The sequence below is a fragment of the Branchiostoma belcheri genome, unplaced genomic scaffold (assembly GCF_001625305.1).
Source record: "Branchiostoma belcheri isolate BF01 breed outbred unplaced genomic scaffold, Haploidv18h27 scaffold30, whole genome shotgun sequence".
In the NCBI taxonomy this organism is placed as follows: domain Eukaryota; kingdom Metazoa; phylum Chordata; class Leptocardii; order Amphioxiformes; family Branchiostomatidae; genus Branchiostoma; species Branchiostoma belcheri.
This window is the reverse complement of record NW_017803910.1, coordinates 2,010,225-2,037,007: the sequence shown is the minus strand read 5'-3', so window position 1 is coordinate 2,037,007 and position 26,783 is coordinate 2,010,225. Positions and strand designations below refer to the sequence as shown.

At 42.4% G+C, this 26,783-nt stretch overlaps 1 protein-coding gene across 1 annotated transcript; it reads right to left on the bottom strand.

Moving 5' to 3' along the window:
* Window positions 1-1,311: 1,311 nt before the first annotated feature.
* On the bottom strand, window positions 1,312-26,665 carry LOC109474175 (somatostatin receptor type 5-like). Its single transcript, XM_019774425.1, has 3 exons — window positions 26,533-26,665; window positions 3,268-3,340; window positions 1,312-2,886 (listed from the first exon to the last, which is right to left on the bottom strand). Exon 3 carries the CDS (start codon window positions 2,812-2,814, stop codon window positions 1,510-1,512), a length of 1,305 nt encoding a protein of 434 aa, XP_019629984.1. The 5' UTR covers window positions 2,815-2,886; window positions 3,268-3,340; window positions 26,533-26,665; the 3' UTR covers window positions 1,312-1,509.
* Window positions 26,666-26,783: the final 118 nt, after the last annotated feature.

Here is a 26,783-nt window from a genome sequence, read left to right as displayed (position 1 = left end):
CTTTAAATTTGTTTTCTTGGCACACTTTTGTTATCATTTTATACTTGAAGCTACGTGAAAACTCCCTTTAGTTTATTTGTTGGTACCACAACTAAATAACCAGAACCAGCCTACGATACGCAATAAGCAAGCAGCCGTTTTCCGTCAGCGACATTGCATTTTTGCCTCACAGATATTTAGTCTACTACATTGAGAAAAATGCTCAGAAAATTGACTATAAAACTCCACCTTTACTGCCCTGAAGTCAATCTGGGTGATTTAAGCCACCACTTCAATGTTTTCGTCAGTTTCTGGCGAAGGAGGCAAATATATGGATCGCTGTTTTTATCTTCTAGAACGAATAGGTGTGTCATTTGAATATTCAAACGATCCAGACTCAATACTGCGTGCCTCGTGAAGATAAGAGTTACGATGTGCCTGTAGGGAAATCACATTAAGAGACTGAAACACCACGACTTCATTAGTGGTTTGTGTCTTATCATTTGAATCTTTAAGATCTTTCATGGTCTTCGCCTAATCGGAATTGAGACATGTAATCTGTTTTGAACCGAATGGAAAAATTATTTATGACAAAATTACCCAATCCGTACTTTCTCTTGTCTTATAGATCTACACATCTACATACAGGTACTGGCAAATTGTTTTTCCAGTAATTTCTTCCTATCAGCCAGAAAATTGCCTGCCCGAGACAGATCTAGACAGTTAAAGCACCATGGCCGAACGTTAATGAATAGATATTAAATCTTTACCGTCAAATTCAAGCTCACTGCGCTGCAATCTCAGGTAATTTAATGTCATGGAACATTAGTCTTCATTACGTCCAATACCGGTGTATAATCGCATTGCGTACTTTAGTTGATATACTGCCTGATGTAAATAAAGCTGGCCGCGAGCATATACATGTACTGGCAGGAGAAGGGTAGGCTCCACCTTCCAATACCGTGTCCTAGACACAGTGGATCAACAACCCACTGTCCATATAGCCTCAAAACGGCGTTACGGGACATATGTATTAGTTTCCATGCAGGCAAATGGACCCTCTCTGACCGACAAACTCCTGGCCAATTAAATCCCATTTTTATGCCAATTTCTACTATTTATTCAGCCTGCAAAGGAGTCTGGTTACCTATGTACTACCTCTACCTACAATGATTATATAAGATAAGTATTGCACATGTGACCCGTATTCCAATATGGACGATTTTGTATTTCCATATAAACTTCAAGGAAAACAGATATACAGAAAAGCCATTCCAGTTTCAGGTTTAAATAATTCTGTTATTAATTGACGATAACTGTCCGCCCACACCATACACTCATTTGAGCGGATAATAGGCATATATTAAAACTCATATACATGTCAACTTTCTTTCATAGTCATATATAAACATTGATGCAGCGAAGAAGCAATTAATGCACACTGATGCAGGCACCGCCAAACTGCTAACATAAAACCGTAAATCACCTGAACAACAACCAAAAAATAACTCAAGCGGAAAATTAAAACAGCTACACAGACGACACGAAAACTATCTCTTGGAATCGGTTGTTGCCATCTTCGTGAACTTTTACGTGGTTGGTCCTGTGGTTTGAAGTGTTCCGCACACCTGTCAGACTCATCTTTGAGGGAACACTGTCTGATTCTCGGCTTTTGTTGAAGGTGTTTCTGAACATGGCAAAGAACCCTTTGTTTGAACCCTGCGACAGCCTGGACTGTACCGAATGGCCGCGTGTGTCCATCATGCTCATCTCCCAGGATGCCTCGCGACCAAGGCATGCGCACAAGATCCGCTTGATGTGGAGGCGGAACCTCTGCCCGAAGAGCGCGTACAGGAACGGGTTGACCGCCGAGTTGGCCGAGGACAGCATCCCGACGAAGTACAGCACGTTCACGGGAACGTTGTACTGCGGCACCCCGTAGTGGTCGATGGTGTTGGTGACGTGGAGGGGGATCCAGGAGAAGAAGAAGAACAGGACGATGACGGTGACCATCTTGGTGACGCGGTTTCGGTTCTCCGCGCGCCTGCGCGCCTGCATGGCCACGGCGATCTCCATGCCGTCCTTGATCCGCTTGTAGAGCAGGACGTAAGTCGGGACGAGGATGAACAGCGGCACCACGTTCCAGGCGACGAAGCGGTACATGAATAGGGCACCGATGAAATCATTGGTGGCCTTCACGCCTGACGGAACCCAGATCGAGCAGTGTTCCATGCCGTAGGCCGACCTGACCTTGGCAAAGATGGTGGACGGGAGGCTGAGGATCAGCGCGAGGACCCAGAGCCCGGCGCAGATCAGGAGGGTCCGCTTGGTCCCGGAGCCCCGGTCTCTTCGGCGCAGCGGGTTGGAGACGGCGCGGAAGCGTTCGACGCTCATGGCGGTGAGGAAGAGGATACTGGCGTTCACGGTCGCGGCGTAGATGCCCTTGTTGATGACACACATCGCCTGCCCGAAGATCCATCCGCGGGAGTTCAGCACGTAGGCGCTGAGGAACGGCACGAAGAGGCTGCAGTAGAGGAAGTCCGCCACCGAGAGGTTGAGGACGTAGATGTTCGGCACGGTCCTCATGTCTGCGTTGCTCGCGATCACGTAGATGACGAGGCCGTTTGCGAAAGCGCCGATGGCCGCGATGACCAGCTCGACCGAGGACCAGACCATGTTGTCCACGGTGAAGGCAAACGGCGGCACGGTCTGGTTGGAGAAGGGCTGAGAGTCGTTGGCGAAGCTGGTGGTGAAGCCGTGATCCATGGACCAATCTAGCGACGCAGTGCTGGCCGTGGGATAGGTATCAAACTGGACGGACTGGTTGAAATCCATGGTTGATTAACCTTATGTTGTCGGGAATAGATAAGTGGATCGGCTGCCTTTGAACACCTGCTCCCGAGGTACCTAGGGGCACATATCTGTTCGTGAATTTCTGATGAAATATTAAACATCTATATAGCCATATCAGTCTTACGGTACAACACTAACAGCAGTACTGAAAAACCCTTGATTGAAGTACAATCTGCATACAAAACATTCATCAATATGTCGATGAGGCTAGAAATCAAGGTAATGAAATGTATACAAGGAAATTGTTACTCTAGCAACTGGATAGATTTTGAAAACCTTTCCAGTTGCTTGAGTACAAATTTTCTTACGCATTCATGAATAGAAACGAAACTAAGACATGAACATGGAAAGGACTTGACAAAAAATCAAAGCTCTGACAAGCGCATGCAGCTTCGTTTGTAATTACATAAAGTTTTGAGACGATTTCCAACTTACTGTTATACAGCAGAAGTACTATGGATACTGGGGAATCCAATGGAGATCGCCAGGTCTAACTGTCCACAGAAACCTGCAAAAAGCAGCAGAAAATACGTAAGTGGTGAGCACCAAGACCTTCACACGGTAATCTGGAATTCAGGCAAACAAGGAATAGATCTAGATTTAGTGCCGTGGCAATAGCCTTCTGTGCTTCGTGCGCACAAGCAAGTACAACAGCTGGGGTCCATCTGCTGCACCTAGTACATATCATGTCAACTCTGTGACGGATTGAGGCGAAATTTATCGATGTATTGACTCGGCGTGGAAGGCAAGCCTACGCCTACGTATTTCCGTCACAGGTAACCACACCTACTTCGGGCGGCCGTCTGAAGTGTGATGATTAATGAAGGTACTTAATTGGGAGCTTATAAAGACTGATGGTGACGGCGGGGTCTGGTGGTTGGGAGAGTTATTCTGGTCAGGCGACATCAAAGGAGGCTAATGCTGTGGTCACATGTCCAAACCGGGGCCCGGCCGGGCAGGGAACGAAAAGTATGATATAAAATACAACAGATCACAAACAAAGTTGAAAAAATTAGTAATGGAAATTAGTTGCGTGTATTATTAATATGAATTGTTGATTTTTCGTTAATCGAAACAGCCCGGCTAGGCCCCGGTTTGAAAATGTGAACTCAGTATAAGAGAAAAAAGGGGCTTAATTTTTATATGTGCTCTGTGCTCAATACCTGTATTATATGTCAAGACCAGAAGTATGATAAGTCGCGCACCATGTCTAGACAGTACTGAATGTATCTGGCAGCAGGTTCTTTAAGCCTGCGTGTGGGTTTGGCAGATAAAGCTGAGAAGAGTTTATCTCTCTGAACAGCTAGCCACCCTAGTCTTGAGTCTTTACTACATGTCGGATTGAATTAGGTGGTAAAACGAGGTACAACTTCGGAGTCTTTGTTTTAATCTAACTTCAGGCGCAAGACAGATCCCAGAGTGACATAGATGCATCCATTGCCGAAGAAGATAAAGGCATCCAATGCAACTGAGAGCGGCTTAGTATAATGGCTTTCAAAGTCAATTTTCTGGTCTGGTCTGTAGAGAGTTGAATCAACCCTGCCCCATAGCATATGATACATGTACATATGTGAGGCAGACTGCAGATGCAGAACCAGGAGATGATGATCCATATGACCACCCTTCATTCCCCTGAACATCATTGTTTTTTTTAATCATGACTAGACATGGTGACGGCACACTCATGTTATCAACTTATTTTATGTCGCCACCAGCACAGAGGACAAGTACAGGGCAGGACAGTACTCATTTTTACTGGAGTTAAGTGAGGAAAGTTGTGTAAAGAGCACAAGATCGGTGGCATGTCAGGACACGAACACGGGACTATAATTGTTGAACACCACCCTTCATTCCCGGATCCCCTGAACAACTGTAGATTATATATTTTTCCCGTATGGTCGGCACCATGCAAGTCACAAAGCGGCCTGACGGCGTTGCAGCAGTTCTTGACCCTGATAAAAGGTCAACAATCGGCGCCTGTTGCTAATCGATACGTAGTCAACTCGTTAATATTTGAAAGCGAAGACTGATTACTAATTATAAGCACTTATTCGTTCTGCATCGATCTTCGAATTAACGGTCGTACAATTTATCATGATTGATTCACTTCCTCAACCAGTTGCAACATCTGTTACAAAGTCTATGGACATTTTACTGACTCTTGAACATAAAGGCAGTATTAATGAGGTCAGACATAACGAACTGTAAAAGTACGTGCCTTCCGAATCTCGTGGCCTTGGGAAAGACACTTCACACGATTTCCCCACCTATATGGTGGAGTGACGCCCACCAAGCCTCTTACGCTAATCTGTCTAACTGTGTGCCAAAAACACACTGCGGATTGGTTCGCCAATGGCAATGTGTCAACATCTGCACATTTGCCACCGAGAGCCATTACGTTTTTTCCGAATCTTGTCACGGAATAACACAGGATGGAGAGGGTTTATGGTTCATGGCCTGACGTCTCATATGGGAGATGCTTCACGCACCGTTGCGTGACGGTACGTTACCGTCCTGGTGTCCTGTCACGTAGGAACCTTGTAATGTCCTTGCGGATCTCAATGTCTTAAGCCTTTGTCACATACCTCCCACCGAATACCAATCAGCCAAGGTTGGCTGAAGTTCGGGAGTAGATTTAGACCATGCCTACATTTCTCTACGACTCTAATCAAAATGTGAGTTAAATTTAAGTCAAATTTGACTGCCAACCAAGCCAACCACTGCTGGCATACTTTCGAACACAGGCAACAATGGCCGAAACTCCGATCCACACCCGAATGTTTAAAACATTTTGAAACATTCGGTTGGCACAGCCGAACAGCAGCCGACCTCGCCAAACACCAGCCAACCACAGCCGACCTTGCTCCCGACCTACTCCCAACCATGGTTGGGGGGGGGGGGCAGTGTTGGTGAGGCAATATTCGGCTATGTGTGACAGGGGACTTAACGTACCGATCGCTACCAGGGTCAACTTGATCCAATTTACTCATTAGAACGGTTGGCTGCTTTGAGAACATTACCTCCCAAACCACTGAAGATTACAAGTAAACGTTTGCTTTGCTCGCTTTATGACGACTTTACCCAAAATCCATTATACATTACAACGGCAAGAGTACCGCTGGAACCAGTAACGACCAGTAAGCTTGTATAAGGAAAAGCACATTGTTTTCAAGCCTTAAAGCTTCTTGACCTTCTCGTATAGACATAGGCTAATAGATGTGAAGTTTGCGACCCAAGTTGTCGATTTTCCAAGGCTATGAAATTACAGTGAGTTGATGCTGTAATACAGCTCCGATGTCGAGTTGTTTGGGTATCAAGTATCCATTTACGTGTCCATTTTTGCCCGAGTGTTGGACCATCCCTTGCAGTGAGGTCGAGAATTTATTTCACGATCGTGTCCTTATGATCGGCCTCGCATTGCCGTTGAACTTCAAAAACACGATCTGGCCATACAGCGCGACCGATACTCATAACTGCATCGGCCTTATCACTGCCTGCTGTGTATGGATACGTGCCAACTCAAATTTTCGACACCCGAGGTTTATTAGACCGTCATCTCACAGTAATTTCATTGGCGTGAAAAATCTGTTCGGGCCGCAAACTGCGCATTAGCCGTGACATATTTTGCTGCCTATCACTATAATAATGTAGCGGGCGTTTTCAACTACAGAATAGCCCTTAAGAAAAACACATTTATGGGGACATAGATGCCATTATACAAGGCACAGCTGTGGACTGCTCTATGTATTTTTAAAGTACCGTCTTATGGGTACCGTATAAAGGCCTCCGCTGCCATCCTTGACTGGCAATCCTGGTAGGGTTGTAAAAAATCTACAAGGGTGTCATTTTTCTTGTTGCCTGACCTGAAAATTATTGTTTTCTTTTCGGGATAAGTCCTACCCAACACCTGTTGTGTGACATTTAAAGCCTGACAGATAGCAGCGTCGTAATTGAGCTGAATGACTTGTAATGAAAGCAGGGTGGATGGTAGAGAAGGCAATAGTGGTTTGGTTTGTACACATGTATAATTCAGCAGGGCAATACCACCATCCCCAGTCAAAGATAATGGTGAAACAAAAGAAACCGGCATCTGGCCTTGCATGAATCTACTGCTATTGAGAGGTTGACAACGAAATACACTCACCAGTTTCCTTAATTAAACGCTAACCTTTGCATTACGGTGCACTAGATATCAGCCCAACCTGATTCAGAAATGAATAGCATACATCCTTAACTGATATGTACCGTAGATAAATCGCTTGCGTTAAGATGCGGTCACATTCGTCGTAAGTTGCCGTGCGATTTTGATATCGTAGACAGTAATCTGTGACAAAACCAACCGCCAACTAATACTGACCGTTCGCTGGAGTTCTTACCACACACGTACAGCTATTCCTAAAGTGCCCCTAGTTTACGCACCTACCACGGTGCACCTACATGTACATGTACGACAGACGACCGTACCGCACCCTTACAACTCAGATAAACCTGCTGCCGTTCAGCGTGTAGAATCCAAATATTTTTTCCCTGGACCTTTGTATATGTTTGGTATTGTTTGTATACGACTTCTGCATGGAATACATTTGGCCTTGCATGAATCTAGCGCTATTGAGAAGTTGACAACGAAATATACTCACCAGTTTCCCTAATTAAACGTTGACATTTGCATTGCGGCGCTCTAAATATCAGAACTAGGTTCAGAAATGAATAGCATACATCCTCAGCTGATATGTACCGTAGATAAATCGCTGTCTGACCTTGTAGTACTCTTGGCAACAAAGCAATTAACGAACATGATGGCTTTTTCCCCTTGAGTGATTTAGCGTAACTTTAAATATGTACAATGGAGACACTGACCTAATTTTTCACAGCGAAGAAGATTGTAACTGGGCGATATATTACATTGAGACAGAGCGGACTAAATGACTTAGTTCTTCAGACTTTTAACGTATAAATGGCTCATCAATATTTTAGCCAGCTTACAAAGGGAAATCAGGGCGAATTCTGCCGTTTTAAGTGCCTCGAACAGCGATGGAGGTCCCATATGGCATGCTCTACTTCCACGGACATCTACATCATTCACAGAAGGTCCTCAATGCCATTAGGAATCGTCATAGGAAAGGTCAGGTCTATGATATTTCCGCTCTGCATGGCGCTTATCACACCAAACCGTTATAAACACAGCCAGAATCAGCCACACGTAAAAGGTTGGACATGGAGCTGGCGAGGAGAGGAGGTTTAAGCAAAGGACAATCATGAAGCAATCAGTGCAGCGGACTGATTGGGACACAAGTCATGCCAATAAGAAGGGCCCCAATCAGCCTGCACCAGCTCCTGAGAAGGAACCGATGACCTGGACGATAAGACATCAGAATAATTGGTAGTCACTTCTTGTGGTCAGATTAAAGGCATCCAATGCAGTTTTTAGGGCTTCGAAACCATATGTTTCAAAGTCAATATTCTAGTCACTTATCTACATACGAAGTTGAAACAACACTGTCCCAATGTATATCGACATTCATGGAGCAAAAATGCCCAAAATTCTGAGAAAAAAAAACGGTTACTGGAAGAACCTGGATTGATTTTTTAGAGTACAACCCAGAAACTAAAGGACTAATCTTGGGACTTTTTTTGCAGTTTTAAATGCCTAAAGTATGTGTCAATATCATACAGATTGCCTTATTCAGTATATTTCCAGTTTTGCCACCCTGAAATTGCATTGGATTCCTTTAAATGGAAGCGAATTCCAGAATGCAATGCCTGCAATAGTCATGTGAGGTATATGCGTCTGGGGTTGCTATTCGAATCAACACCTGTAACATCTGTAACATCGTATCAATCTAATTCGACTAGAAAGTATCATTTCTCTCCCCATAGTTGAAAAGAAATTGATATTACTTGCTAAAGCCTGTCTTCAAACTAAGATGATATACACGCCATAGAAATGACCTGTGATCCTATACAGCGAATATTTCTGATTAAATTTTGCGAGGGCCTTTTGCCCCGGCTATAACGCCTAATATCCTCCTGTGCCAGATGAATGCCTCATGCCATAACGAATCATTGGACCAATAGACCGTTGAAGGAAGTAGCCTACGATAAAGTGTAACACTTTCTTAAGGTCTGCACCAAGGCGTGTAGACACATCAATGACCAAATGAAATTACGATCATGCACATTTAATCATTTCATAACATAGTGTAAGTCCCGAGAGACCTGCCATTTTGTGCACCAGGGCACATCATACTGAATGTAATAAAATCTCATACCTGCTCGGGACAGATATCCCAAGGCGTCAGTGTAATAGAACTCACGATATATGAGTATAAGATGGTTTTTATTAAGTCATCACCCACAAATACCGCCTCTGACACGGCTACTGTCTAGCCGCGATGCTGGTTTAGCAGCAGAATACAAATAGGTTCAAACAGGTTTTCCTTTGAAGCTCCGGCGCTATGATCAGATTTCCTGAAGCGGAAGCCAGAGCAAAGTGAGAAAAGGGGTCTAGAACATAGATAAAGCCATTGATGTTACTTTTCAGGCGGTATTTCAAAATAGATTTGGAGGTACCTTTGGGATTGTTCATGGGTAAAACGCGTTGCTGCTTGCGTTATGTAAGCACATTTTAAAAACTCTATCTTAGTATTAAATGTGGCCATTTTCGTGCCTTCCTTTGAACTCCATTCACCTTTCCTCTATCAATTATTTAGGTGATAATGCAGTATACATCGTGTTGAACGATGTTGCTTAAACCCATGATACGGACTTGACCAAGGGCCCTGCTCCCGGCATACAAATGAACGAAGTTCAAGCAAGTAATTCCACACTCAATGAGCTCCGGCAATCTCTATATGATATTAGTAAATGGAATCATACCAGAAAACCGTTTATTCCTAATTCCCTATTTTCTACCTGATTCTTCTTCTGCCTGAACTAACCACAGGATAAGTCTTTGCAGCAGCAGAGGTTGCATCGAGTGAGCGGAGGTCATCGCAGGTGTTCGCGGCTGACTGGCTGATATCAATGCTTGCCAGCAGCCTCCAGAATACGCCATCCCGAGAGCATCAACTTTTCCAATTGTATTACTCGTTGGCAAGTAATAGATTGTGGATGAAGAGGTTAATCGAACTGGAACAGATTCTGGCACAACATCATGAGAGGAAGGCAACAGGGAGTGGAGAGATCTTGGCCGGGCAATATTATTTTATAAAACCGTAATGTCTTTCATGTATGAATTAACAAACGATCAGTGTTGAATGTATAACCAACAAAACGAGTTGATTCGCAAAGAATATCTAGTACGTTTTGGCTGGCACGTTTATGTCTTCACCATCTTTAACCCTTCTTTCAATAAAACAATAACGGTGGACTGTGAAGCATGTAGAACACATTTGGAGGTATGTTATTGTTCAATCCGTATCTATTCTTCTTCTTTCAATTTGGAAACTGACAGGTTAATGTTGAAAAATCATCGCTAACAGTCACGAGAGCAGTCTAACATCTTTGTCATTTGCAAAATGGCTCGGTAACAGGAGTTATTATTCACAGTTGAATGCATTGTTTATGAGATAAGATCAATACAATCAAGGCAAAAGCCACATAATGACACTTACCGAGCTGAAAAGACCGTCAACGCCGCATGCAGACAGGCGCGATCCGTCAAACCTACGAGCAGCTGGCCGCTACCCTACTTGGACAACTTGCTTTCTACACCTTCCGCGCACACACAAGCACTGAACGTACCAAATCCAAGACCCACAAGTGTGTTCTGTAGCCTTGCTCTGGTCAGCACATACTGCACATATGACGTGGTGGGTGGTATAGGGACCCTTGCGTACAGCCGCTGAGAGAAGAGTTATCAGAACCAAGGAGTAGGAGACCCAGGCTTTATCTGTGAGAGAGTATTGGTTGCCTAGCCTGATTACTGGTGACGTAGACTGAAGACGACACGTGATTGGAAGACTGAAAAGGTCCCCGAGGAAAGGACTTACAATAGGCTGAAATAATTGGATGATACATGTAATGAGACTGAATACTCGACTAATTAAAACTTATGATGACAATTTTGTTTCAGATTGAATCATATTAGGAGATAAGCAGTAGGCAAAATTGGTATATTTTGATTCCTTTTATACCAGTCCTGCTCCCTGATGGCTGATTTCGTACCAAATGTATTTCCGTGACTTAAACACATCTTATGCAAATTCACCAAGCGTGGGGACCCCGACTCTAGTTTTCTTCAAATATAAGGATGAAACATTGGGGAAATTTCCTACAATATAAATACAAAAGTCTTGAAGAAGAATATTATCATAGTTAGCTACTAGTCATGTGTTTGCTCAGCGAATAGGATGTGTTAACTAATGTCTTCCTGGTTGCATTCTAAGTACTTTTTCAGCCTATGATCTTAAGAAAAGTTTGTCTTGTCTTCTATTTTGTGAGTGCTTATGCCATATGAATTTTCAATGTACTAGATTAAAGTCCAAATATCCAGTTATCCATACGTTCTTCCATTTACCCATTATCCCACCATACAGAATGACAAATCCATTATGTATGAGTGTTTATTCTTTGTCCATGACATTTGGCCAAGCTACTGAAAGTTAATCAATGTAATGGGTATAATAGTGTGCCATAAGGAGGATAATGCGATTATATGCAACACAAACCAACTATGCGATTCGATTTAGTTTAAAAACAATTGATTAAAGAACTAAGAAAATTGCTTTTGTTTTACATTACACCCAATCGATACCAACTCAATTTTCTAGTTATGATGCAGCCAAACTTTGTATAATGAAGGAACAGCCCCAAACCAACGACCTGCACTGCGGCTTGCATTTATCCCTTTTATGCTTTGATGTATGTTTGGATCTGGTAAAAAGGCTACAACTTCAAAGACTCTACTCTTTGTAGTTTGGGCATCTTAGCGGTTTCGGTAGTTGTTAATGTTTATCACGTCCTGAGGGTAGCTCTCTGAAACATTGGAGATGTTCCCTCAGAAGTCAGGACCCGAATTTCTAGTTCTAAAGCCTTCCAGTGTGCTGTCAACAGGAGACAACACAAAAGCATAATTTGTAACTCGATATAGCCGCGCTTTGCAAAATAAAATATAGGTCGGTGCCTCAGAGAAAATAACAAAGTTAGCGTAATCAAATGATGTCGTACGCACGAAAGAGCGTTTTAATGTTCAATTGGGATTATCCGACCCGGGCATTTCCACATGGGCCTCCGCTGATTGTAAGTGCCGCTACCGGCCAAGATTATGGTGTAGAATTAGGAAGCCTTGTTGTTGATGTGAAATCACGGCTACAGATCCATCTTAACTGGCAGCCAAATCTGTCCAACTGCAGCTTTTTGATTAATTGCAGCTTTCCGGAGTGACCCTACCTGACGTACGGGGGATTTCTTGTTCAACCAGAACCCGGTGTTAGCTGCCAATCCATCTCCTGCCACTTGTTTGTCGATACTGTGACAGAAGCAAGTGTTGAGGAGGCTGGCGTGTCTCTAGGCGTATGACCAGAAAGTAAACCAACCGTGTCAGACCTGAGGTTGTACTGATGACACCAGGTGATTAGACCAAACAGACCCTTGTCACAGGTTTCAGAAATTACGTCTCCTCTATTTTGCCTTCTCATGCAACATCTTTGGTCAGGTTAAACAATAACATAGGCTTTGTGGCTATGCAATAGAGTAGCAGATACGTGTGAACTTGTTATCTAGAGTTGGTTATATTGATTCTACAATAAATATGTTTCTTAATCAGTCTAGTTCTAACTCTAACTTTAGGACAGTATGTATTGTTCAATAATAGTTAGTATGACTGGTATAAGACAGAACAGAAATTGCTTTTCGTTCCGCTGACTTGGATAATAATAACCAGGCCTAAGCGCTTTGAGATCCTCCTCTGATTGTTTATTTAAAGTCTGTTTGACGTTAAGCTGTGATGAATTGCCCGTAGGATCAACCACATCCCATTAGAGTAATGCAGATTCATCTATTTTGGGCCCTTAATACCCATCATTACTTGTATTTTCTCAATGTAAGAGCCTACGTATCTATCAACTCAACTTGCTGGTGATGTGGTGGCTATAGCAGAGGTTGGCGCACGTATTAGACCTTATGTGATGGGTAGGGACAATTAACTGTGTGTCAGGGCTCAAGGGCTTTCTAAATTTCATCCGTGCCATCCCATGATGAGTGTGTAGCCTGCACATGCTATAAATACTGTAATTCACTTTATGTTCACGGTAGCAAAATTTCACGGTCTGAGAAAAATGGACATGTTCACGGAACTATATGTTCACGGTGGTGACAGGTGCAGAAAAAAGAAAGTCCAGGAATTATTTGTTAACTGTAATGATAAGTTCACTGTACAGAAGCAACAGTGAAAACAGTGAACTTATCAGTACAGTGAACAAATCAGGAATTACAGTAAACTGTGCTGAAAGGACAGAGGGTGTGAGAGGTGGCAGTGTATAATTTTTCTCGCTGGCTTAAAACATGGAGCTTTGTAGTTGGACACTAAAGAACCGGAAATCGCTTTTTGAAAGACGTCGTTGGAATAGTTATTTGAAGTACTGCCTACTGCTGCTTCAGTTTGTCAGACGAAGCAATGTAACATGGCATGACAAACTTCCAGTTGTTGGTGCTCACAGAATTCAGCACACAAAGGCAATGTTATAAAACAAACATATAAATATGTTAGAAATAGCCATGAACGTGAATTAAAATGTTAACGTGCTTCTTTTGAATAACTTTGCATTTAGACTTCTGATATAGACACACATCAAAAAATATACCTTAAGATTCACGAAAGAATCCGCCTCTAGATATGAGACTTAATGTTTTGTCTATTAATATATCTATAAATGATGAGATTATTGAAAGGCTGTCTTTTGTCCATAAGCCATTTAATTATCAACGTGACCTATGCACCGATAAAATGACCATATCGATTGGTGAATGTGTCTATGCTGCCTATAATCTATACTGATTGTTATATTAGCCTAAGGTTAAAAATAGTCTTTATACGTAGTGTTATGCCAATTGACAGTTTTAACAGCACCTGAATCCATTAAATCAGATCTAAAGCTGTTCGTTAAGTCTACAGGCTTGAATGAGATGGTGAAACGACCAAATCGATTCAGTATAGACGAAACGATGTGAAAATAGAGGACCGCAAAGATCGCAGACGCCACGGGAATATCCCAGCCTTAAATCAGGATTCTCTAAAGTCAGTGGTCTGAGAAAAACCGTCATGATTGAAGAGTTTCCACCACAGCATATTCTGAAAGAGTGTATTCATAAAGGGTAACTTCAGCGGCAACGGCATTTAGAACATCGTCCAGAGTGTGTGCCCATTCTAGTGTGTAATAGAATAGAGGACTTGAATATTGATGTAAAATGTCCAGAGTTATGTATAAGATGGTTCCGGTTGTTTATTTTGAATGCAGATTCAAGAAGTGTGGCGGTCGTATAACATGTTCAATGCAGTATAAGGAAGTTGTTACCCTGGGTGCATTCTATCTCATTTTATTGTTTTCTCCTGGGTCATTGCTACGAGAATATTACACATAAAATCCGTCATGGTAAGCTGGTATACGCCTATCACTCAAGGACACACGTCGTAAGTACAGTTCACCTCGCTCGGTACAAATTCAGACCCCTGCCGTGCATGAAATATCAGGCGTAGCCCTCGATACGAAGCTAAAAGGTTGACTTGTTCTGCATCTTGTACTGACATGTTCTCAGACAGACGAATCGTTATCCCATCTCCGGCCTCATATTTCACGGACGGCGCGTGTCTTTAACGATTTTTGAAGAAATAAAAGCTTTATTCACTGCAAATCAGTCCTGTAATTTTTCATCATTGTGTTGGCAGAAAGCACATGGAATTAATCTGGCATCTACAATAAGGGAGCCAGAATATGCTTTTGGTAGATAACATTGTTAACGTTATCGCTGTTGGAGAAGTAGAATATTCATATCATACTTCAGCGTAACTTTCAAGTTGACTTTTAAATGACATCACAACAAAACTTTACATATACCTTGAAGTGTTAAAGCTATCGAAGATTGAAGGTAACTCAGGGTCTTATAAAAACTTGCAAGTACCAATAGATCTGTTTTTCTCGACTTGGTCGAAGCAATCGGACTTGAATACCTTCCAAGCTGGATAAAAAGTCTGTACATAAGCCTAGAAGTGCTAAATCACAACAAAACTCTACATATAAGCCCTGGAGTGCTAAAATAACATCATAACAACGAAAAATCTATCAAGGATTGCAGGTATCTCAGCATTAAAAAAAACTACACGTACTAGTAGATCTGTTCCCCCATTTGGTAGAAGCGATCGAACCTGGATAACTTCCAAACTGAACCATGCCTTGTGCGTAAGGATTCCCATAATCGACATCTTCTCTAAAGTGTGTTGGCAGGGCCTGCCACTTTGCTTCCATCCATTTGACCACAGCGACAATCCTGCTAAATTAAAGAATCTATCAATGGGCAAAGCGGGCTGCAGTGTAGCGTGCCGAATCATTGAATATGTTCATTGATTTTTGTGTGACTTTTCAACTAGCATCATGCCTTGTGAGTAAGGTTTTCAGGATCGGCATCTTATCTTAAGTGTGTTGGCAGACCTTGCCACTTCCTCTATTTGAACACGGCCATAATTCTCCTAAATTAAAGCTTTTGTCAATGAGAAAAGCAGGCTGCAATGTAGCGTGCCGAATTTTGTGTGACTTTTCAACTGACATTGCGGCTGGGTAAAACTTTACGGTACGTCTGGGTACGTCCGTTGACGTCATTGAGTTACAGTTAATTTATGACTCCCGCGGCGCTGGCTCAAAAACAACTTTGAAGTCATCCTACACCACAGGAAGAGTCCTGAATCTTGCCTTTCAGATACGCCCATGGGCATCTACATGTCGCCCGACAGTAGGCCTTAGGGAATAAGGTCATGTCTAAGATTCTTCTTTGGTAGTCACTTGGCGCCATGTAGGTTTTTCCAGCCTACTTTACATTGGCCAGACGGGTAGAGTACTCGCCTTGCATTCGGTAGGTTGTGAGTTCGATCCCCGGCCGAGTCATACCAAAGACTTTAAAAATGGTACATACTCGTTTCTCCGCTTTAACAATCAGCATTTGGGAAAGAGTATAGGAGTTAAACGCACACTACTACCAGTGGACTAGCCTCCTGCTGTAGTGATTGCACAACTGTGTGGCCTAAGGGCTACAGAAATGGAGATGAGCGCCACCATATGAGACAATGCCAATAGTTGCGGAGAGGACTTTACATATTTGGATATAGTTGTCTTCTTTTGCTAGAGACATCCTCTTTTTGGCCAGGACTCAAATACACAAGTTGAGGACTCGATGATCAATTCCTTTGCTGGAATTTTACCAGATTAGTTTCAAGTAGGATAACTCTACTATTGGTTTTTCGTAAGTCGTCAAAATCCTTGGTCTGCCTGACGTCCTGGTTTTGGTCGATATGAAGAAAGTTCCAGAATCTAGCTCCCGGTCGCCAACAACTGGTGGGCCATTGAAGGAGCTTCAAGCTTTTCTCATCATCAAAATGAAACATAATGATTAAAGAACCTTTCCTCTCCTGCCTTCTTTAATTTGATTGATGTTATCAGGTTTTTGAAATTGTGGCTTTGATGGTTTCCGGGCGCATCTTTCACGTACTTATAAGGCAGTGGAGAAGATGCATGTATATTTCATGAAACGTCTCATTATCTTTTGAAGATTGGTTGAAAAAGCTGATGTCAACGAAAACAGCATAGAATTTTGCACCTGTCTATCCACTGCAAATCTTGTGTCACAACTTGGAATAGATATGCCATATATGATTGGCTAGAATAATAGAATAGAATAGAAGTTACCATGTTCCTCCTACCTGTTTATGTATTACATATTTACTCTTTATTATATTGTACACCAATGTTATTAGTTTTAAGTAGAGATAGTAAGTTAGATAAGTAGGTCGTGTTAGCATATAGCTTTATATCACTACATTCTGTACTCACTGTTCTTGTCAATGTTTGTTTGCAATTAGCCCCTGGGCATGAACTTGCAATAAAGAATTCTATAAAAGATTGTTTTTGTTTTGTGTAATGGGTAGAATCGGTTATGATTGATTGCAGCACGCTAGAACGAAAGGTTCAGGACACATGTTCTCATTACATGCACAGTTAAATGTTATTCTTCGGTGCGCTTCACTAGTTACTAATCAATCTTTATACATACGGAGAATGCCGAGTGAAACGATGTGTAGCAGATCAGAACCTGACATCACGTGAAACATACCAGTATTGGACAACCTACAGCAAACCAATGGCTTCTTTGGACCTTACAGGTGTTTATAAAGTATTTTGTCAAAATTAAGGTAAGTTTTCTTGATGCAAATGCTGTTATAGGAACAAAAAAAAAAGGATCTGCAAAAGCTAAGTCAATATTTAATGGGGAAAAGGACTAGACTTACTTACTTACTTAGACTTTAATTTATAATAGGAGCTCCCGTGTCGTCCGACACATGAGGCAATCAGAGCAGTCCAGCAGGTTCGGTCAGCGGCCAGTCTCCCTACATCCTTCCAGTTCAGATTTATGTTTTGCAGGTCCCTCTCAATTGTTTGTCTATAGTTCATTTTGGGGCGACCTCTGCGTCTTTTACCCTGTGGGGCCCAGTTCAAGACTTGTTTTGCTAGTCTATCTGATGGAAGTCTCGTAGCATGGCCTAGCCAGCTCAAGCGCCGCTTGCAGATATGCAGAAAAGGACTAGGCAAGATGAATATTGGATTGGGAAGTTTCTCTATGTTAGACATAGATGGATTGTCTTACCTTTAGTTGGTCTATAATGGATGATTTCACTATACACAGCAGCGCACGCGTCTGGACATGAACATATACAATCTTTTAAGGCTGATTTCCTTAAAAAACGCAGTTGTGATGTGTCGACTCGAATTCACGAGACGACTTCTCTGACATTAGTTGGCAATGGCCCAGTCAGCAGGAAGTTTTCGTGACGACAGGACTGCTATAATGTTACCGGGGTTTACATAACGCTCGTGCACTCCGACATAATCACTCACATTAGAGCTTCCTAACGACCTGCCCTACAAACATATTTTGTGGCTCATTCGGGAATCGTTGCTCTTTTGCACGAGCACGCCGACCCGCTGGGAACGGAGCCAGGTGGTTAAGTGTGGTGAAAGGTTAATTGGACCATCGTACGCACAAAAGACAAACAAAGAACGTCGTGATTCTTGGTCACTGTACCGATTTTCTATAGCCACCATGTCAGCATCTTTGGCCTGGATTTTTGGATTTTCTTACTTGACAGCAATAATACTAAGAACTAAGGTTAAGTAGGGCAATTGAACATCTGCAACTTGTCGTATCTTTAGTAGACTATGACGACTATATCAAGACCCGTCTAACACCCCGTCTTGTTTCCCACCAACATTTTGTTCAGGTCAGAACAACTTAACTTAAAAAAAACATTTAGAAGAAGATGAATTTGCCTCCAAGGCAGGGCGGTCCATGGTTACTAGCCCGTCTACTGAGTAAGACAAACTTTCATGTAGGAAAAACTTTCGAAAAAAAAGCCAAAACTTTCCGAAAAAGCACAGCCGAAGCTGTCTTACCGATTCCCTAGAAGTCAAACTCCACTCTAAGAAGAGCGTACCCCCCCCCCACATCTTTTAAACGTGTGAAAGTGTGCCAACAGTCGATTAGAACCTGAGACTTGGGGAAGCAATCATCTACATGGATATTACTTACGTCTTGCGTCGTGCTTAGTAATTCTGATTAAATGATACGAAAATCATATCAAGCCCAAAAAACATCAAGTGCATCATGTACCGACATCCTATTGCTTCATTTAAAAGTGTATCCTGTCTGATACCTGATGTCAGTCATCTTTCTTTACATAAGATGTTACAAGTTTAGAAATAAGTTTAGAAACTAGAGAAGGTCGCAACCAAGTTTTTTCCCCTCCATGGGATGTTAGATCAATGAGATCAAATTAATGTTTAAAGGTCATAAAGACAGTATCTTGCAAACAGGACCTACCTTCGAAAGGTCCTGCTAGCCGGTTGGGCAATACAGAGCTCGCAACTAAATTGCTTGAAGCATTCCGTATCCCTTAGAGCCGCAGACTGGGTAGTAATAACAGCAGCAGTTTACATGGCATTATAGTTATCTCATTTTATGCCTCATATAGTGTTACTGTTCATGGCCTCAATATACATGTCGCGATTGTTCGCAAGATATTAGCCACTTGCCTCAGGTTTACGGCAGCAATTGTAGGAAATTACCATTGTTAAACAAACTGATATTGTTATTGTATCAAGTATAACTGTATCTAAGAAATTTCGTGAATCCTGCCTGCGTATATTTTTGACAGGTCCTTACAATTGGACGTATTTGCAACGTTGTTGATGGCTAAGCGAGCAGTCGTTTTATAGAGAAATTCTGAATCTCCTCCTGGTAAATTAATCCCTTGATATCCCATTAATTCATATAGAGAAAATGCTAATCTCTTGTAAATTACTGTAATTCCATTAAGTCCCCAAACAGAAGAATTCTGAATCTCTCTGGTAAATGAATGGGATAGCAGGGGTGCAATGTTATCCCATTAATTCACCATATTGACTGCTTAGAATGTTGTAACTCTTGGTGGTATAATGGAATCAAATTTTCCACCTATACCTATCCCACGTAAAAAATACTTAGCATTTTGTTAAAGACAATACTTACCAGCACTAGATAACCAAAGCTCGTGCTAGCAGCTACATGACCTTGTTGGGTAATGTCCGACCTTGTCATTTTGGAACCAATGAAAGCGTACTCCCGGGCAACCCTTTCCACCAAGGCCGTGAAAGACCGTTTCCTTTTACAATCAAGTTTCCGCCATACCCAGGTGGGCGTTAAACGCAGGCCGTACAGTTTTATGTTGGTAGTTTATATAACTGCCCTCACCTCCATATACCAACTCTTACTCCCACGCATACGAATCCAGCCACCGTCTGCAGCACTCAATGTTTTCGTGCTGAACCATTTACAGCGAGATGGATGGAGGCAATCGAAGAGGAAAGTCCTGCCTGCACTTGAAAACCATTATCAACATGCTGGGAGGCATTGGCATCTGATGTTACAGCTGGTACAGCTTTCCCGGGGATTATTTCGACATTGTAGTTTTTGTCAGACGTAATATATCTGGGAGAGACATCTTCTAAACGATCCTGTTTTGCGCTGAGTAAGGGCAGTTATGGCCACAGATAGCAGGGGTGTTATGTCCACTTTTAAACGATGCTACAAAGGCAAAAGCGCAAGTGCACCAGTGGAATCGAAGGTGTTTTTTTACCTCGAGGATGGAGATATCCATCCGCGGGAAGGTAGTGTCTCTCTTAGTTATTTCAACTATTTCTAGAAAAATTGTGAAAAAAATATCAAGAAGAAACTAATGAAACTGTATTAAAGTTTTGGTTACCTGATTTACGTTAGAGAGAACTGTACGACAGAAGTCTTGGCGATATCATATGACACTTCAAATTTGATGTAATATGAGTGAAGTGATCGAGAGAGTGTGCGTCAAAGCCGACCTTTCTCTACGCAAGGAATTTTCACTCAAGCAACTGGATAGGTTTTGAAAAATGTCAGACCTTTCAGGTAGCATCTAATACTTTTAATCAGTGACGTACGAAAAGCTATGGATGCTACCTGAAACGTCTGACATTTTTCAAAACCTATTCAGTTGCTTGAGTAACAGAGTTTCCTTGCCTATGTCTAATCTGTGGATGTCTACCCTTCACCTTTGACTACTGGCCGCTGGCCGACTCAGTCTTCCTGCCACATTGCTAATACCAGCAGCCTGTAACAACAGCTTACCTCCTGCTACAAGTTGCGGATGGCATTTCGTTCCACGCACGTACGTTTTCTATACTTATAGTGTCGGGTTAACCAGTATAACTAATGGCCGTTTGACGCACGCAGACTGAATGGGAACCTGTGTATGCCTATTCCTCTTCTTTCAATGTATTTTACATAATTTTGTACATCCAAACCGACGTCAGGTACCCATTTTACACCTATGTGGTGTGAGGAAAGTCATTTAAAGCTCCTTTCTCAATGTCACAATATTAAGCAATAAATGCAAAGAACCGAACCCGTAACCTGTTATGTCATGCCCTTCACCCTAGCCACTGCACCATCCGACGCCTGTACAAACACCTTACCTACTGTAACAAGTTCCGGAAGACATTTCGTTCCACGCACTTAAGTTTTCTATACTTAGTGTCGGGTTAACCAGTATAACTAATGGGCGTTTGACGCACACAGGGAACCTGTGTATGCACCGGAGGTGAAGCCCATTCCTCTTCTTTCACTGTATTTTACATAATTTTGTACATTCCCAAACCGAAGTCAGGTACCCATTTTACACCTGGGTGGTATGAGGAAAGTCATTTAAAGCTCCTGTCTCAATGTCACAATATTAAGCAATAAATGCAAAGAACTGAACCCGTAACCCGTTATGTCATGCCCTTCACCCTAGCCACTGGACCATTCGACGCCTGTACCAACACCTTACCTACTGTAACATGTTCCGGAAGACATTTCGTTCCACGCACTTAAGTTTTCCATACTTAGTGTCGGGTTGGACAGTCTACGTGAGAACCAGTATAACTAATGGCCGTTTGACGCAGACAGACGAATGGCACCCTATGTACGCACCCGAGGTTAATGATAAAATTGATCTGACTAGACGATGCGATGGTTTTATCGACGGTTTGCCGACGGAGGTGTGTAAAAACGCACCGTACAGCCAATTTACACGTCATCTGTCGTGAATTTCAGGCGATCAAAAGACACGATGGCGGAAGCAGAAAACGCCGATTCGAATCTGAATCAACAAACAAGGGGACAGACTGGTGCCAACCTTCCAGTCTGCTAATTACTAACACACGCTTTGACGCCGAAATGCTATTAGCTCATGTCACGGAGAATTGAAATGATTTCTTGCTTTCACTCTGTTTTATTTTATTCAGAAAACAAATGAAATGACACAGACAAAGTGACTGCGAACTCAACTTAGGCACAACTTTTACATGGTTTAAAGATTGTCGCAGCCACTTTTACAATGAAAAATAAAAGTATTTTACAAGACGTTTGAAAAAAGTGTGGATACATGAGAGACCTAGTTGAATGTTCTCAGATTGCTACTGTTTCTCAAATTTTAGACACACTCTGTTTAATCGTGTACGTCGCATTACATTTTGTATGCTCTAAGAGTGCAATCGGTTTAAAGATGATACGGTGTTAGATGTTTCAAAGAAAATGTGGGTGGACCTCTTGCCTTAATCTGACTTCGGCGGATGCGAATTTCGAAAGACTCTTCAGCGTTTTTTTCTCTCTTTCTTCTGTCGGCATTTTCAAAGTACGTTTATTCTTGTGGTCCCATCCTGTAAGCAACTTTGATGAGGAATGATAAAGGATGAAGAGGTAAAGCCTTCTGCAAAATGAGGTCTCAACCCGCTTATGAACACGGTTACAGGCTTAAAAGTGAACAAAGCAGAACGTATTGATAGAATGTAAGCCCGTCTTACAACTAGAGTCTCGTCTGAAGACAGACTCTTAAGGCCCATAGACAGTTTTTACAAAGTGATGAGTTGCCTTCTCTTCCCACGCGCCACCACGGCTGCCCGGCCACGCCCCATCTTCCGCTCTTTCCTGGAATTCATTCTTTCTTCCGACTAGAAGGGGAAAATTCGGCGGCAACCGGACAATATCACATTCTAAAGACGTCTTTCTTGGAAACCTCGCGGACAGAATATTGATAAGTTCATCCAAAGAACCAGGCCTTTTCATGGTTAGAATCTGGGTTGAGATATACATGTCTGACACGATTCTAGTTCTGTCTAGACGTATTTTTCTCTCTATCTCTTTCCGCATTTTCTCAACATAATTTGATTTACCATGCTAGTCCATTCTTACGGAACCGGGCAATGAAATAAACCCACTTCAAGAAATTGGATTGGATTTTAATCAAATTTAGAAGACTTCGTTCAACTCTTACTTTAGTGACCCCACAGGGAAAAGTCAAATTACTTTCTCCTTAAGAAATAATGTGATTTTGCAGGAATTGTTTTTTTCCTTGCTTGAGAATGAAATATCTACCATGACATGTTTTCGATCTTCATAAATGTGTACAGATTACCACGGAAATTCATAATATTTTCTGCTTTACTGTCGGCAAAATCTGTCGGCAGTAACTCTAAGAGGGATTTGTTTTGGTATATAAGCTCATTCACAATAACATAAATGGCGTCAAGTGGCCCAGTGGCTAAGGTGGAGGACTCGACATATAGAAATCACGGGTTCGGTTACTTACATATTTATAGCAAAACGTTGTGCCTAGGGAAGGGCACAATAGAATGGCTTTCCTCACTCCACCCAGGTGTAAAATGGGTACCTGACTTCGGTTTGGGAGGTACGAATGTAAAATACAGGGAAAGGAGAGGGACGGGCCCCACCTTCCAATACCGTGTCCTAGACGCAGAGATCAACAACCCACTGCCCCTACGGTCTCGAAAAGGCTATAGGACTACCCTTTCAATAAAGGAATAGAATTACTGAGCAGTATATGCATTTTACCTTCCTTAGGATGTGGGAAATGTACGATAAAAAGGACTACATGTACTTGGAAACACTAAGTATGGCAGATAGAATCTAGGACACACGTCATGGACACGTCATACTGATTCTTGTCGCCATGACGACACTCAGAATCCCGATTCCAATAACCGAACAATGTTTAAAAGAAGATGTCATGTGAAAATAGAGGCCAATGAATCAAAACGTCCAACCAGGTATCTCAGGGTTTGGAATTTTAGCTCAGCAATGGACAACGTCTGCTACGTCCCTTGAATTCTACATAGAGAAGTGAAATTGAAAGAAAATGATGACTATTCAATTTCTGACTACCGCATTCTTCCTGTAAATGCTATCACAACCTTGCGTCGACGTCCTTTACATAACTTCGCCAGTATCAGTTTTTATCACAACGATGGGTATGGTCTTCTTTGCCCCTTGCAATCTACATAGAGAAGTGAAATTGAAAAAATAAGGGCTATTCAACATTTCTGATTGCCGCATTCTTCATGTAAACGCCATCAAAACCCTGCGTCGACGTTCTTTCACGCCTACATCAGTTTTAATGCACATTTATGGTTATTGAACCCCTCTTGAGAAATGTATGTGTTTTTCTCAAGGACAATTTGTGGGCTCTCATTACTACAATTATGTTTTCACGGGTAATATCAAGGCCATATATATAAGGGCATTGCCCTTCCATTCACGCCCTTGAGTAAGTCCAAAAAGTCCATCTCTTGTTACAAATGATGCGGTTTATCCTGTGTACGAGTACTTCGCTTGAAAAACATCTGAAAAACCTGCCCCAGGGCAAATCATCAAAGAGGTGATGTACATTTAATTCTTCTAGATCATTTTACTCCTCATGCTGTTGCCCTCATATTACAATCCCATTAACTGAGTCCGCGTGGCATGCACACGTGAAAAAGTATTCAATTCAATGTTCAAGCAGAATCTTTTTGCCACCTTTGGAATCCCAACGGGATTGATAACGTTAAAGCGTGTTCTATTGAGTGTTCTAATGCAACTTATGCATTAAGAGTGATATCAAATTAACTGTGTCAAAAACGCCGCAATCGCCTGTGCGTAATGTCCCCTCTACTGAGCCCATGGGGACTGCCAAAACCAGTAAAGGCGATGGATATTTCTCTGAACTGTCTCTCTCCCTCTCTCTCTTCCGATCCCACTCTCTATCTCCCCCTCTCTCTCCCTCTCCCTTCTCTCTCTCCCTCCCCCTCTTCCCTTCTCTCTTCCTTACCCTTTCTCTCCCTCCTCTCTCTCTCTCTCTCTCTCTCACTCTCTCTCTCTGTGTGTCTGTGTGTGTGTGTGTGTGTGTGTGTGTGTGTGTGTGTGTGTGTGTGTGTGTGTGTGTGTGTGTGTGTGTGTGTGTGTGTGTAAAACTGGACCTTGCGACCACGAAGTGTGGTTTCTAAGCAAGACCGCATCGTACGAACGTTCTTACAGAAGAAAACATTTGGTATATAGGTACATGTACGCGTTTGTTTACTTTGTATGTGCATTTACATGACCCTTATGCTCGGTCACCCGGAAAGACATATTGATGTGGCTAAATGGTATAATCACAATCATTACCATAATTATACAAGCCTGAATTCACAGCACGTTTCCCTTACTATGAACGCCCACAAATGTCTGAAGTCCGTCTACTGACTACAGAGATTCCAATCAATACTATCAGAAGGAGGTAGACACTTCTGACTGCCCGTAGTCAGAACTCCCCCACAAGGCTCAAAGGTCCCCCTTTTGTTTTATCTCGAGGTCCAAGAATTTTCTTCAAAAGGTGAACTGATTTGTATCACCAGTGGGGTTGGGATACTAAAAGAACTGCTCACTTTGTCATTAAATAAAAAGTTATCACTGATTTTCTCTTGGAAATCCTCCCCAAAACGTAGGAAATGCCATTTCAGAAGGTTGAGTTTTCAAAATTTTCCGGCGAGCATGCCCCCTGATACCCCTCAGAAGCTTGTGCCTTCGGCGCTCGCTGGTCCCTCATACAATGGGAAGAATCCCCCCCAATGAAAATCCTGGCTGCGGGCATGGAGAAGGAGGTAGACTACGGTTTAAAGATACGAGGAGGGTATCTGTGTTTGTAATTGGGCTGAAGCCACTCTGGAGCCACGGTGATTCCAGCTCTAGAGGAAAACCAGATTAAAGTTGACAAGTGAAAATCGCGACTGCGGAATAATCTAATTGGTGTGAACCTTCCCACACAGAACATATCTTCAACCTTATCTATACCTCCGGATGGTGTTTAATACGCTCAAGATGTGGTTGTTCCAAAACACGGGACAGCCGGCTTAACGTCTATATTTAAGGGCTGCAGGCCCTACGAACTACGACCATATCGGGGCTCACATTTTACAGGGTTGGGACGACTTTGCTGTGGGATTCGAACTCAGGACCTTGTGACCGTGAAGTGTGGTTTCTAAGAAAGACCGCGTCATGCGTTCATACAGGAGAGAACCTTGGTGAATGAATGTTGTCTTGTCTGTAGGCGAGGTCGTCTGCTGGTAAACCGACATTATTTGACATGCAAAACCAGTCGGTCCGCTCATGTCGCCAAAAAAACCCTTTAGCGTAAAATAGTTGCAATGTATGCTGCATACGCTTTTATGTGTGAAGTATGAGGATACATCAGAACAGCACAATTCGTTGAAACGTACCACTCCCATGTCAAACGAAAGACTTCACTTTCTTTGAAACCAACTCTCCATTTCTGACATAAAATCTAAATACGCCCGATAAAGAGATATTAAATAGGTCACAAATCCAACCATCCGATAACAAATACGGATAGAATTATCGGCTGTTGATAAAACATCTGTATCAAACATACCTTCAATGCATCTTACTGGCATTAAATTATCATATCAGTACTTCTAGCTGCGCTGCGGCCAAGCGACATACTAATTACAGCAAAGCAATAAACAAATTAACGACAGCAAGACGATAAAGTTCGTCCATGTTGTTACACAGACCCACAGTGTATGTGATAAACATGAGCATAAGTGCGGAACTTACTCTTGAAGGACTTGAAGCCAGGAGGCTCGGGTTTTCAGCACACTGCTCCTACGAAGAGGCGATGTCTGTTTGCATCAGCGCAAGTGTCTCTGGGTTATCTATAATCACTGTTGTCGGCGGCAGATCTACTAGCCTCGAGCCATCCCTGGTCTCACGTAGGATGGACCATTCCAAAACTTGTAAATTAAAGGGGGTGTTTTCTTAACTTTTTAAAATGAGCACTGACCACGAGTTCTTAAACCATTGAGTTA